Source organism: Chelonia mydas, chromosome 5 (assembly GCF_015237465.2).
Source record: "Chelonia mydas isolate rCheMyd1 chromosome 5, rCheMyd1.pri.v2, whole genome shotgun sequence".
In the NCBI taxonomy this organism is placed as follows: domain Eukaryota; kingdom Metazoa; phylum Chordata; order Testudines; family Cheloniidae; genus Chelonia; species Chelonia mydas.
This window is the reverse complement of record NC_051245.2, coordinates 89876515-89891602: the sequence shown is the minus strand read 5'-3', so window position 1 is coordinate 89891602 and position 15088 is coordinate 89876515. Positions and strand designations below refer to the sequence as shown.

Below are 15088 nucleotides of genomic sequence, written 5' to 3'. Positions count from 1 at the left end.
CCAGACGTGGTATTCTCATCTTATGTCCTTTCAGCCTTGAAATTCATAGGAATAATCTCTCTCATGTGATTTCCAATACTTCACAATATCGTCTGTGCTGGAAATACTGACACAAGACAGTCTTTCTTGCTGTATTTAGATATTTCCAATTTTGGTGGAAACCAGAAGTGCAAAGATAAGTGGTTTTCTTTTAAATTAGTACACCAAACTTTTTTGAATTCCACAAAGAAAAGATGGGATTCAATTTTTTTGAGCAAAAGTTTAAGTCCATTTGTTTTACACTAACCAGCTTTCCTATGCCTATTTCCAAACTCATTTGCTTGGCATAATCTGCTTCACTATTCTAGAAGTTTTATTTCAAATCATTATGCAGTCAAAGAATATTAGGGTTTTTTTAAGCTTCCTGTGGAAGGTAAAAGCAAAAACACAGAGGGACACACTTTCAAATGTAAGTACCCTATTGTGATTACTATTAAAAAGTCTATAATAACCATACAATGACATCTAAAATAATGCAGAATGGTTCTCATCCAAAGCTCATTGAGGTAAAGGGAAGTCTTTTCATTGACTTCAGTGGGCTTTGGATCAGGCCCCATATCTAATTTAGAATAGAAATACCTGCAATAATGCAGATACTGCTTTGGATAAGGGTTGACTGTTTAATGGTGAGCACTGTAAACTGCTACATGTGTGCGTGGGATCTATAGGTCACTTAGTTTGCCCCATAAACCATGCAGTATTGTTGAAATATAACAATGCAAAGTAACAATTAGAGCATCATAATAACGGGCAACCTTAAAAGCAAATTATACAGGCAATGCACCATCACTCAAAAATGCAGATGTATGGTGGCTTCATTTGTACATGAGACAACTAGTGGTTATAACCAAAGACACCTTTGTAAAAGAAACACAGAATAGTAAAGTAGTGGACTGTGAAGTTGAATACATAAGTACATGTCCAATTCACCCTTTTGTATATGCAATTTCCTGTTTGTGTTATGGTTTGTATATTTGGCTGCTGCAACTGAAACACTTGTGTTTGAAATGTCAGCCTAGAAGTCCTAGCAATTGTTGGTGGCTTCTGGACAACAGTAACACTGTTACTGAAATTCTCGGAAAATGTCAAGTATTTCCCCTCTAGAGTATTTGTTTAACTCTAATATACTGTTTCTCAAGAATTGCATGCGCTGTATAAGATTGAAACTTAGTAAACCCCTCCATAAGATGGCAGTAAGAGTGTTTTGAATGGCAAAGAAATTATCAGTTATCAAAACTTTTTCCACAGTACACTTGGCAAAATATACTCTACTTAGTATGTTTAATTAGGCTATTTTCTGTTGACTAGAAACAGTTTGAGCAATAACTGTTGTAAGAGGACAGCACAGAACTACAAGTTGTTCACATGGTTGGGATGGAATTACAATACTTGTGACCTGCCAGGACCCCCCAAAAATCTCCTCATACTGACACAGCATGCTAGAGTGTCATACTATGAAATACTGCCTATGCAAGGCAGTACTTCTGGGACTGACACATAGGTGTTTGTCAACCAACATTTTACAAAGCTGCAACATCTCTCACTTTCTGGGGAGGCTCTTATAGAAATGTTTTAGTACACACGGCTGGATAAAAATGGGACTAATTCATTGAATCTGATGGTTTTATTAACCAGTAAAATAATTTAGTTTAAAAACCCTGAACTATTACCTTACAAGGATGGGGATCAACACCATAGGTTTCCAAAGAATGTGCTTTCAGTAGTAAATTAAATTCAGCAACAGCTGGGCTCTGTCCTCTGAAATTACACAATGCAAATGTAGCAGTTTAACAAACAAGGAAAAATGTATAATTCGGTTCAGTTCAGTAGGCCACAGTCATCAAATCCAGACAAAGAAAGAAAAGACCTACCAACACGTACACAATTTCAACCATATAACATTTACAAAGAGGAAACTAGGAGATCTTTCATGTGACTTCTGCTGGTGCTCTGCCCTAATGCCTAGTCTTTTCAGATTAAGTTTTGATGTTTTTTGCATACTGCCAGGACTCCAGTGATCTGTGCAGTTAATCAGGGTTATCAAGTATCCATGAAATGTTCTCGTGTACGCACAAGTCGAGTCTTACCATGAAATAAACCTCAGCATCTGTTTTTTCCACACACAACCTCCCAAACTAATTTAAAAGGATTGTCCAGATTAAGATACATTCCTTCCAGCTCAGGGTATTGACAAGGCAATCATATTACACAGACTACTGAGACACATGCCTAATTATAGCAAACCCCACTACCACCACCGTAGTTTAAAATCTGTCAGCACTTCTATTATATGGCCTTATTTTTAGGAAGCGCTCCATAATCAACCACAAATATTCACTAAAGCCTAAAACCTGGAATGCAAAGTCAACCCTGAAGCAAATTTTACTGGTTTTAACTCCTTCATTGCCAGCTTCCATTATAAACCATTGCAAGATTATTTTTTAAGATGCTGTGGAATGCCAATATTTTCCAAAGAGAGGTATTGGTGATTTGAGAGACAACTCTTTGTGGTATCCTGATATCTAGTTTGCTTTGACCACAGCTGCACACTGAAGCAAGGACTTCACTGAGCTGCCCAGATCCCTGTCCTGAGGTGATACAATCAGTTTAGTACCCTGTAAGGCGTCAGAGTAGTTCAAATGCTTTCTTCCAATGTGCATGATTTTGCATTTACAAAACACTGAACTACATCTGCCACTGTGCTGCCTGCAGTGTTATCCTAGCTTGCTTAGGTCCTCTCTGGCATTCCTCAGTCTCCCTGGGGGTGACTAACCTAAGCACCTTTGTCATCTACAAATTTGGCTATGTCACAGCTCACCCCTCTCTTCAAATAATTAGTAAATATATTAATCAACATCAGATCTAGTACACAATCTTGCAGCACCCCGCTGTTGTTCTCTTGCCATAAAGAAAACTCACATTCATTTCTATGCTTTAACTTCTGTCTCTTTGCCAGTTTTTTATTCAGGAAAGTCTAAGTTATGTTGGTTCTCTACTAAAAGATCACAGATGAGAGATCCAGGAACAAAGCCCAAGTCTCCTGAGTCCCAGTCTAGTGCTCTCTATCCCCTGAAGAACAGTGCCTCACTGACTCACTATTTACTTTGGCATGTCTGTTCCTTATAATCCACATCAGAGCAATGTAAAACATTAACTCAGAGAATAAGAGAAGAGCTAGTCAAAAATTTTTCATTGAATTTTTTCATGATAAAGTTTTTTTGGAAAGAAATGAGTTTTCACAAATTTTGGTTTCCTTCTAAACTGATTATTATTAAACTGAAAAAAATTTCATTTTCTTTCAAATCAAAATTTTCATTTCACTTCAAGGTGAGGATTTTTTGGGGGGGTAGAGATTGGGAAAAACAAAGCATTTCTTCGCTTTTCCTCAACTTTTTCCAGTAGGAAACAAAAGGGTAAAGTATGAAAACAAAGCCATCTGAAATGAACATGTTTAGCCACACTGAAAAAATTCCATGAAAAATTTTAAAACTAAAAATGTTCATTTTGTTCAGAAATTTTTGCACAAGAGGAAACCCACGTACCTCTTTTTGACCAACCCTACTGAAGTGTAAATCAAGTAGAAATAATGAGCCAGACCAATATAAATGAATATTATAAATTCTACAAGATTTTGCCTCATACTTGTAGATTACAGAGCACAAATTGACCGAAATAACTTCAGTTGTTTAAGTCACACAAATGGGGGGAAACTACAGAGGCTCCGGTTGCTCATTCAGAACTGGTCCTTTTAGTAGAGGCTGACCTCAAAAAATCCATGGATTTTCTGTCTCCCTTTGCCGGAAGGAAAGTATGCACTTTTATGGAGTAGCAGAAATTTTGGAAGCTAGCTTTTTAAATTTCTAAAAGACAGGTTATATTTAAAAAATTATATCAAAAAACACAATTAATGTCCTTCATGCCCAACATAATGGGAAGAGCTCTCCAAATTCAATAATCTTTGTGCATGTCACATCGCATGCTGTACTCAAAACACAGCAGGGTGGGAGGTTTGGTCTTAATTAATTACAGACATAACTCAAAATAGCTATTGCACAAAGTATTAAAATAAGAAAACAAAAGTGCAAAATACAGAGATGTTTTTAAAGTCAAGCACAGTATCAAAATTTTAAAAACGATATGCCCTCTATCAGGGGAATTATAGCCAACCATTGGTAATCAACTGCATTTGCAAGCAACCTAATGCACAACTGTGATAAATGAAGTGGGTGCGGGGAGCTTTCTTTGATGGACAGCCAGCCAGTTAGCTGTAAAATCCCTCTTGGTAGCTGTTCTTTACTTGCTTTACCTGTAAAGGGTTAAAAAGTCCACCAGATAAAGGGGAAAAAAGGTGGGCACCTGAACAAAAGAGCCAATGGGAAGGATAGAACTTTTAAAATTGGGAAAGAAACTTGCCCTTTGTCTGTTGCTTTCTCTGGGCTGAAGAAATGGGTAGCAGGAATGTTGTGTGAAGTTTGAACTGGGTATGAAAATGATCAGATCATATCTAGAACTACTTTTAACAACCCAAATATGTAAGTAAATTAGAAATGTTTAGGAAGACACTATTAGGTTTATTTCTGGTTGTTTTTTTTAAGGCTTGTGAACTCCTCTGTGCTAACCTCAGATGCTTTTGGTTGCCTGTAACCTTTAAGCTAATCCCCAAGAAAGCTATTTTGGGTTCTTAATTTTTGGAATTGCTCTTTTAAAATCTAGCAAAAGCCTAAGTTCCAGATGTATTTTTTCCTTTTTGTTTTTAATAAAATTTACCGTTTTTAAGAACAGGATTGGATTTTTGGTGTTTGATTAGCTGGTTTTCTTTCTCAGGTCTTTCTTTGTTTTCCTTCTCAAGTCTTCCCCAGAGGGGGTGGGGGTGTGTGTGAGAAAGGGCTTGAGGGTACCCCACAGGGAGGAATTCCCAAGTGCTCCTTCCTGGGTCCAAGCATTTTTTTGCATTTGGGTGGTGGCAGCATTTACCAAGCCAAGGTCAGAGAAAAGCTGTAACCTTGGGGATTTAATACAAGCCTGGAGTGGCAAGTATTATTTTTTTAAAATCCTTGCTGGCCCCCACCTTCTGTACTCAAAAGTGACAGAGTGGGGATTCAGCCTTGACATGGTGTCAGAGCGGTGGGATTATTTTAAACCAAAAGGACAGACCTCAGGATTTTAAAAGGACACATTTTTCATTTTGGTTGCTTGAAAGCCAAGGAGTTCTTTTTCTTTTCTTTTCTTTGCTGCCTGAGTGGGAACAGGCACCAAAGGATTAGACTGCAAAGCCAGGGAGTACAAGAAGCATTTTGTTTTGTTTTCCCTAGCTTCGTGGCAACGAAATAGTTAGGCTAGAGAGGGGATGAGGTTGAGGTCAGGCAGCATTACTCTTCTATCCATCCAGAGGAGAGTTTTTGCTTCTGTCTTATTGGCCTGACCCTCAGATATCTTCAGAAAAAAGACCATAAATTGGCTTCACTCCCAGCCATTCCACAACAGAGCAAATCTTCAGTGTGCCAGCTTATTGAGAAGGCATGAAAATTCAAGCATCCCATTTACACTGCATCTGTTATTTCACGACCGCTTTTCACTATTAACAGGGAATTGCTTTGACTGATTTTGAAACTTGCAGGCTTCCTTGACAAACTCTGTAGAACGTTCCATCTCTTATATGATGGCTCCTCAAGCTGCATTCTTGTAAATGGGAAAATAACTGCCTTCTTCCGAATTACATCAGGTGTTCGACAAGGATGCATTGCATCCCCAGAACTCTTCAATGCAGTCAAAGACTAAGTGCTTGACCAGACACTAAGTAAATGTATTTTAGGCATACCCTTTGATAAGAACCTTACCAACATCCATTTTCCCAATGGCATAGTGCTAGTTGTTGAACTAGTGGATGAGCTGGTTGTGGCACTGAAAGCCCTGGAAAGCTCAGCCTGAAAATTAATTGGAGAAAAACCAAAAGTCTTCCAGTTGGTGGTTTTGAACATGCTGTGGGCTCTAGAATCTTAGTGGGCAACCATCCAGTCAAGATTGTCAGTGATTTCATCTACCTTGTCTCTGTCAATAACATAGTCAGCAACAAGAAAGCACTTGAAGCCCACATTGCAAAATTGTTATAAATAAGAGGGTACCTCATCAAGAACGTCTTTCACAAATCAAAGACCTTGATAAGCAGAGAGATGAAGCTAAGGATATACGCTGCTTTGGTCAATGTGTGACTTGTGGCTGATCACTATAAAGAGGTTTGACACCACTCAAATGAAGTATCTACAAATGATCAAAACATCAAACAGTATGAATTCAAGTTGAATGAAGAGAGCTTCTTCCTAACTAGGCAGATCATGCTCTCTCAAAAGGATGTCCAGCACTCTCTAAGGTAGTACAGTCATCTATTCTGCCTGAGCTTTACTGTGAGAAGTATCTTTGACATTGACCCAATGAAAGCAGGATGGAAAAGACCCCACAGAAGTCCTAAAACATGATGGCTGGATGGCATCAACAGACATGTCCCTCACAGCCATCCTACTGCATAACATGGCAAAATTGTCTCAGGACAGATCATCATGGAGGCACAGAACATGTTTGACCTCTATGCTGTACAAGCAACATCATGAGAATGAACCAAACCTTACCTTAATAATCTAATTGGCCCTTTTCATAGTGAGGAGATCATTTCTTTTTCTAAATAAATGTACCTATGTCAAATCCTAACATCAGGGCTGCAAATTGATCACTGTCTTAACATTAGATGCTACTTTTGATCAGAGTCAGGAGCCTTTAAACTTTCTGTTTAAGATGGCCTTACATAGACAAAATCCTTTCATCTGGGGGAAATCCTCTAATTACTGCCCTTAACCTGCAAACTAGGAAGGAAACTGTTCCCTTATCTCTGTGGCTTATATTTCACTTCAATCAGGAAAGCTAGGTATGCTTTCCTGATTGAAATTATTGTATTTCCAGTAGGCTTCACATGTGCACAGATATATAATTCAGCATGAAAGAGAATCCTAAATATATTACATCTTCAGAAATTTTACATGATCAGTTTCCAGGTCAGAAAGCCCAGAACCATGCACTCAGGAAAAAGGACTGGTTTTTTGGGGGGCAGAAAAGCCTGGCAGCCTACAGTACAAAATGAAAAAATGCATTTCTGATTTGAATTCAGAGCTCTACAACTGGGATAAGCTATGTATTAATGCCTCATCCTGTGTGCACTCTGCAACTATCCCATAGGAATCTATCCATTTCAAAGCTCCAGCTAAAACTTTGAAGAAGAGATACTCCAACTGTAGAACTGAGCAGCTCACAATGTGTTCTGCTATTTTCTTTTAAGCTAATGAGGTGTACATTAGAGGATGTACAAACTCTCACTATTTACTTCCATATGCACCTCTGGCTCTGATGCACTTCGAAGGCCAGGGAGTTATGTAACTCAATGGGAAATGCTTTCCAGGGATGTGGATTAAGGGCGATGTACTGATTTTCCCCCCCCTTGCACAAATTCACTTCTAAAATACTTTTTTCTTTCATTCCCTATCATTTGGGGCCTGATGAGAAGCAGAGCACATCCTTTGCTGCAGTCAGAGAGTTGAGGGTGCACTTTAAAGGATTATTGGTCTTGTTTCTTTAAATAGCTTGATATGTATGTTTTTTTAGGGAACCATGGAATAGTGAATCAAAAAAATGTTGGTCAGATTTATTTCCTGCCACTGGCCTGCTGAATGACATTGGGCAAGTCACTTCTGCTCTCTGTACTTCAGTTTCCCCATCTGTGAAACGCGGTAATGACACGTATTTCTAAAATGCTTTGAGACTTACCAGTGCAAAGCATTATTTAAGAGTTGTTGTTGTTCATGATTTCGTAATCACTTCTGTATCACTTGGAGCGACCTGCTGCTGAATACTTATACTGTGTCCCTTCCAGAAGTCATTGCTCAACATTTAAGATCTAAACTGTGGACAGGTTAAAAGCAATTCAAAGACTTACAAAGCATGCATGTAATCTAATATTCGTAAGTGTTCAGCATCCTCACTTTCCACTGAAACCAATGTAAGCTGTAAGCCCTCCACTCCTCTAAGGTTATACAGGTTTAAACAACATAGAACAAAGTCTCTTTTGAGATTCCACTCAGGGTTGTTGATGCTGATCATCCTGTACTGCAAGATAGATCACAGGGACTTTCTATGAAGGCCCTCCATCTCTGAAATGTTCTCCACCTCATTATATGAGATCACGTGTGGCATCTTTTAGAAGAACTCAAGACATTCAAGTTTTCTTAAGTTTATGTAGATTTGCCTGTGCCCTATAAAGGATTCTCTGGGTGATTCATTTCTTACTTGTCAGGGGCAGCTACCAGATTGTGTGGGGTGGCTGGTTTTTTAATCTTTTTTATCCGTGCTAGTTGAGAATTCTACAAAGCCATGGGTCTAGTATGCTGACGTCCTTACATAGCTTTTAGTTTGCCCTCATTCAGACAAACTTCCTATGTACTCAAGAACAGTTCTGATTGCAGGCTACATTAAAACCCAAGTAAAGACTTCAGGACTTGGCATTAGGTTTTTAGTTTTTGGTGTGGAGACTAGGAGGATTAAGCACCTAAAACTCTATCAGAATGAGGCACCATTTAAATACAAATATATTAAAATGACTAACAGTGCCTTTTTTACTTCTGGGCTAAACTCAGTTAGTATACCATTTTTGACTACATTGCTTTGCAGTAGTTACAATGAAATTACCATGCAGATAACTTTATAGAGAAGTGCAGAATGAAAAATCTTCTAAACTACTTACTTTCTAACCCTGTTCCGTAGTTTGTCAATGAGTCTTTTTAAATTAAAAATAGCAAGACAAAACTTTGCAAATTATCTAAGCAATGGCACTGCTGCTCTTGGAATTCCCCTGGCAACGGGGATCACAACAGAGCAAAAGCTTTAAATTATTCTGTATGTGAAAAAGAAGAAACACTAGTAACTAGTTAACAGCCTAATTGCTGAAATCCTAGTGGAAAATTTGAAAGCCAGGAAAAACAAACACAAACATCAAGTCCATCCAGATATCAGAATCCTTTGTGTTCTTTATGTAAATTTCCCATTCCTGATCATAAAATTTTGAAGATCATTCATTTAAAACAAATATTTACAGTATTTGATTTAATACCACAACAGTAATAACACAACTTCAGTTCCTTATCAGATTTCAAAGCACTTAACTAAGATTTCTGAAGTCACACTATCTCAAACTGTGTTTAAGCAAACCACCTTTTAGATACTTGTATCTCAAAATAATGATATTCCATCATAACAAAGCAGTGATGAAAACAACTTTGTGCTCCAGGAGCTTATCCTAGGAGATGGACAGCAGTGAGACTGGCCTCTGCCCAAATTGAAAGCCCTAGTAAACCTACTTCCTAGGACACAGTTCTCAGTGTGAAGGAGAAAGGGAAGGAAAAAGCTGGCCACTTCCCCTTTATTGGATAACCCAAAAAAACCCCTGCACTCAAGAAACCCTTAACTGGAATGCAGAAAGGCACCTGGATTCTTTCAGCTTTGTGATGAACAGCAGAACCCAATCCCCAAAGTCTATATCAGCTAGAGGATGATAAACATGGAGAAGACAACAAATGCCTTCTATATTCATGGTTCCAACTACCTTTTCTAGAAAAGAACTTTGCTGGGAAAACAGCAGTCTCTGGGCAGCTCTAACAAATGGCACAGCATAAGATGACCATATTTTTCCACTTTAGCAAGTCATTCCTACTACTGAACAGCGTGTGCTCCTGACTCACAAGAGATTCCTAGTAAAATCATGCAAACCAATCTAAATTTTGTTTCTTGTTATTCACAGTAAAAGTATGGGGTGGATTTTTTTGTTTTGTTTTTTTTTAAAGACACAGAGGGTTTCTCCAGACGTTCCACTGCTGCTCTAGTCACCATTTCTGAGACACATCAGCTGGTTTCATATGGAGATTGCTCCTTAACTCAATGCCTCCAAAAACTCTCTCCAGGCTTGCTGTGTAAATGTTAGTTCTGGTCTGATTCACTCTCTCCACCCTCCACAATTACAGATTGAACTTGTTTTTTAAAATTTCTTTGAAATGTTTTTTCCTATGAAAAACGGCTTGTTTTCCCCCCATGGAAGTTTCCGGTTTTTTCTGAATATTTTTTGGGGAGTTGACATCAAAAATCCAAACCCAAAACTTTTCTTTCATTTTTGGCAACCAAAATCTGCAAAATTTCAACCTATCTTTTTTGCCAAAATGAGTGAAATGTTTCAGCTTTTGTTGCTGAAATATTCCATTTTCTGATTGTCAGTAAAAAATATTGTAGAAAAAAATACGACAATGTATATAATTTTTGTCAAAATATTTTATGGACAAAAGAAACACTTTCTGACCAACTAGTTACAGGGCTTACAAAGCTTGAAAGGGTGCAGATATTTTGTGCTGGACTGGGTCCTTATTCTGCTTAATCTCTATTCCCATCCTACAATGTGTCTCCTCTGATGTTAACCCACATTGGCTCCTTAGCTGTAGAGAAGGCGTTCAAAGAAGGCAGACTAAAGAAGTAATGTTAGTGGACAAATGACTGCCTTCTTTAAAATTGGACAAGACAAAGCCATTAGACTGAGGTTTGTCTGCTGAAGGGATCTGCTCACAACCTCTTGACAGGAAAAATCTCTCACTTCAAATAGACTCATCTGCCTACGTACTGAGACCAACGCAGCTACCACAGCACAGCACAGCAAACAATCTGCCTATGTCAGTCAAGACTGAAATGGAAGCCCATTAATCCAAACCGGTGGTTATGTTTGTTTTTTAAAAATATTCCATAGATTTACAATAGCCATTTAAATACATGCTGAAGATATTGAGGGGTTTTACTGACTTCTGAAAAGTGCAAAGTGAATTGTGGTTGATGCTTGTTCCCCCAAACGCAGTTTATACTAGAATGGGCATGTTGAGTACAATGATCATAAGAATGTAAATTCATTCTCTATCAGACATATCTGATAACTGTCTGGTATTACTATGGCAACACAGGCTGGGCAGTAGCGATACAGCTTGGATACCTCTAATGCCAGCAATAGAAAGAATTTTCACTGTTAAAGGGCAAGATCTTTACTTTGATGTAGTTATTTTCATTCCCAATGATACGAACATGCTTTACAAACAAAATGATAAACTAAATATAAAGATCACTTCATTCACCACTGAAATGCAGCCATCTCTAAATATGAGCCACTTGTTTCAACAGCTTTCAGATTTAATTCAGTGTCCCCACATAAAACAAAACAACAAAACAAACCACTATCAAAATAGCTGTTTTTATAAGACATGCCAACATTAAGCATAGAAATGTCTGGGACTCCTGGAGTTAGAGGTATCTGCCCTGCAAAATCAGGATGAATGTACACGATGATATTTAGTAGTAAAGTAACAGCCAGTTGAAATTGCAGGAATAAGTCAGACAGGCAGAAAGCAATTTTGGTAATGAATACATTTTATTTAAATTATGAAAACAAAAGATATATGAATATATTTAAACTGACTGTACTTAAATATTTTCCATATTAAGATGGTCCTAACGCTTCGATGTCATTTTCTTCTCAAAAGAAAGTTACCCCACAATGATCACTGATTTCTTATTTGTCTGCAACCAGATTGAAAAGTTTTTTAACTGTAATACATCATCTTAAAGGTACAACTATGCATATATCAGTGTAAACAGAGGTGCAATATAGTTGAAAGTTTATTATAATAATTACCTAGTTTCCCCTAAACAATAACCAGAAAGTAAAACCAAAACTAAAAGGTTAACCAATTATTTGTTTTTTCTATAAAATGAAATGGCCTATTCAATCTACATCTTCAAAATCTAAAAGGTAAGGTGTAGAAGCTACTACAGTAGCTGAGAACTGAATTAGACTCACCGCCTTTTCAAGCATTTGCTTTTGATGTCTTTTAAGGACATTCAGTCTTCTCTACCAAATGCAGCTCTACCTTTGCTGGGAGATTAAGTTATTGAAGAGAAAACTGGAGAAAAGCAAATGTTCTTCAACGAGCAAATTGAACTGAGTCGCTAGAGAGGTATACGTTTCCTTAAGAATTTCAGTTCCCATCAGAACAGTCTCTCAAAGACCATTAAGATGACGTTGGAGCATTTCACTGCAAATTCTCTCACTTCTAAAACATACAATGGCACAATTATGTTAATTATTTGTTCTCTGAGTCATCAGGCAGTTATTGATCAGTGTTAAAGAAAAAGCCTCAAAACATTTGTGCGAAAATTTATATCCAGCACAGACAGTTATTTAAGTCTTTTTTTTTTCAGGGAGATACTTTAGTAAAGTATTTTTGACTTTTCCACTAAAGTATCATTTGAAAAGAATGTCTTTACTTGAGACTGCCATTTACTAACGGAAAGGGATAATTTCCAACCTTTCCACTTGCTGCATCAAAAATGTTTGCTGTCATGTTAAGATGAATTATCCTCCTGCAAAACCTCCTTAACTCTCCTCTGCCATATTGCCTAGAAAAAATGTAAGTTATGTTGCTAGCATGCTGATACTTCTGCTATCACGCTGACCAACACTGTCTCATTGTTTCCTTGTACTTCCCCATCTGGATCCATCTGTTGTCTCTTGTCTTACACTTTGACTGCAAGCTTTTGGAGGCAGGAGCGGTTATTTTCTTCTGTTTATATAGCACCTAGCACTATGGTCCATGAGTAGATGCTCTGGTAATATAAATAAATAATAAGAAGATATTTATTTTCAGTGTGAGAAATATAAAAACAGATTATTAATCAACGCTTGGTGTAACAGAGCCTTCGTTTTCAGTTGTTGACATTCATGCTAGTGTACTTTCCAGTCAAACTGGCAAAAAATATGCCAGACCACTATAGTCTTGAAAAGGAAATTTGAGTATCACAACCCTAGCAGTCTTAGTTCTTCTCATACGTCTCATCTCAGGGAATCCTGGCTGTCAGCCAGCTGTCAACAGCTGTTGGACTGTTATCAAAATGGTAAATCCTCCATTAGAAAGTCATATGATTCCTTGTAAACCATACAGTGTATTTGTGTCTTTGAACAAAGAGCAATCATTTTGATTCCAGTAAAAACATTTGTGATGTTCAGCATTATTGTTCTGTCCTTTAAAGTGAATGCAGGTATTGTATCAGCAATAGGGAAACCATTTGGAAATGGCTATTTCCTTTCCTCTGTAAAAGGAGTTGCATAAAGTCATACACTAAGAGCTGCATCTCTAGTTGGACCAATAATTATTACGGACTTAGTAGCCCAAGGAAGCACAGTCAGTTATGTAATAGAAAACATACAATCTGGTGAAGGAACTACAGTAATAGAGACTAATTACTGTGGATGTTTTTCTACATTTTCAAATATATTTTAATTACAACACAGAATACAGTGAACAGTGCTCACTTTATATTTTTATTACAAATATTTGCATTGTAAAAATGATAAATAAAAACTATTTTAATTCAGCTCATACAAGTACTGTAGTGCAATCTCTATCACTGAAGTGCAACTTACAAATGTAGATTTTTTGTTGCATAACTGCACTCAAATACAATGTAAAACTTTAGAGCCTACAAGTCCACTCAATCGTATTTCTTGTTCAGCCAATTGCTAAGACAAACAAGTTTGTTTACATTTATGGGAGATAATGCTGCCCCCTTCTTATTTACAATGTCACCTGACAGTGAGACTAGGCAGTTGCATGGCACTTTTGTAGTCAGCATTGCAAAGTACTGAGTGCCTTTCTTAAAGAGACAGTGCACAGCTTCTGAGATTTGCCCAGCAGCCAGCTCACGCTGTCCGTCTCTCTCCCCCTCCCCATCTCCACAGAGCAGGTGAGAGAAGACAACAGGACTCATGACAGAGCAGGAGAACTTTCAGTGAGTGCCTTAAAGAGACAACGCACAGCGTCTCAAACTTCCCAGCACATACACAGTCTCTGTGTCACACACACAGTCTGTTTCACAGTCACCTCACAACACATACTTGTATCATCATTGTTGTTGTTACTTTCTTGGTACTTCCTAAAATGCACGCACATTCTCTAATTTTATTTTTTCAAAGTGTGCTATTTTAGTGTTTTGATCAATCTATGCATTTCATAATTTGTATTTCTCGTATACTTGAATTTAATTCTTTGAGTAGTGAGTTCTAAAATGCCTAACCTGCCCTGGCTGGAGTAATTATCCCTATTGTAACTTCTTAAATATATATATAGGTCTTTTGTTTCTACTGGTGGCGCACATCCACACTTACCTTGGTGCACATAAAATTTATTCCACACATGCATGGAAAATACTAGAGGGAACATTGCATGCCGGATATGCTAAACATTCATATGCCCCTTCATGCTTCAGCCACCATTCCAGAGGACATGCTTCTATGCTGCCAATGCTCATTAAAAAAATAATGCATTAATTAAATTTGTGACTGAACTTCTCTGTTATTCTCAGTACTTCTCAGATACTTCTTGGTACTTCTCAGAATTATAGGTCTCCTGCTCTGTTTTACCCACATTCTGTCATACTTCTTGCCATCCTATACTTCATGTTATATCAGTCTTGCATGATGACCCAGCACATGTTGTTCGTTTTTTAAAACACTTTCACTGCAGATTTCACAAAACACAAAAGATATCAATGTGAGATTTCTAAAGATAGCTACCGCACTTAACCCAAGGTTTAAAAATCTGAAGTGCCTTCCAAAATCTGAGAGGGATGAGGTGTGGAGCATGCTTTCAGAAGTCTTTAAAAGAGCAACACCCCAATGCAGAAACTACAGGACCTGAACCACCAAAAAAGAAAATCAACCTTCTGCTGGTGGCATCTGACTCAGAAGATGGAAAATGAACATGCGTTGGTCCGCACAGCTTTGGATAGTTATCGAGCAGAACCTGTCATATGGTGGTTGAAGCATGAAGGGACATATTTACGGTATCTGCCACATAACTATCTTGTGACACCAGCTACAACAGTGCCATGCAAATGCCTGTTCTCACTTTCAGGTGACACTGTAAACAAG

General features: G+C 37.8%; 1 protein-coding gene across 7 annotated transcripts in view; it reads right to left on the bottom strand.

The window, feature by feature from the left end:
* FRMD3 (FERM domain containing 3) overlaps nt 1-15088 on the bottom strand; it is a 228458-nt gene that overhangs the window by 43731 nt on the left and 169639 nt on the right. For all 7 annotated transcript variants that reach the window (XM_027827911.3, XM_043546493.1, XM_007065535.4 and 4 more), the window contains one exon: nt 1710-1797. In XM_027827911.3, the coding sequence (XP_027683712.1) occupies nt 1710-1797 (88 nt within the window). The remainder of the gene's footprint in view (nt 1-1709; nt 1798-15088) is intronic.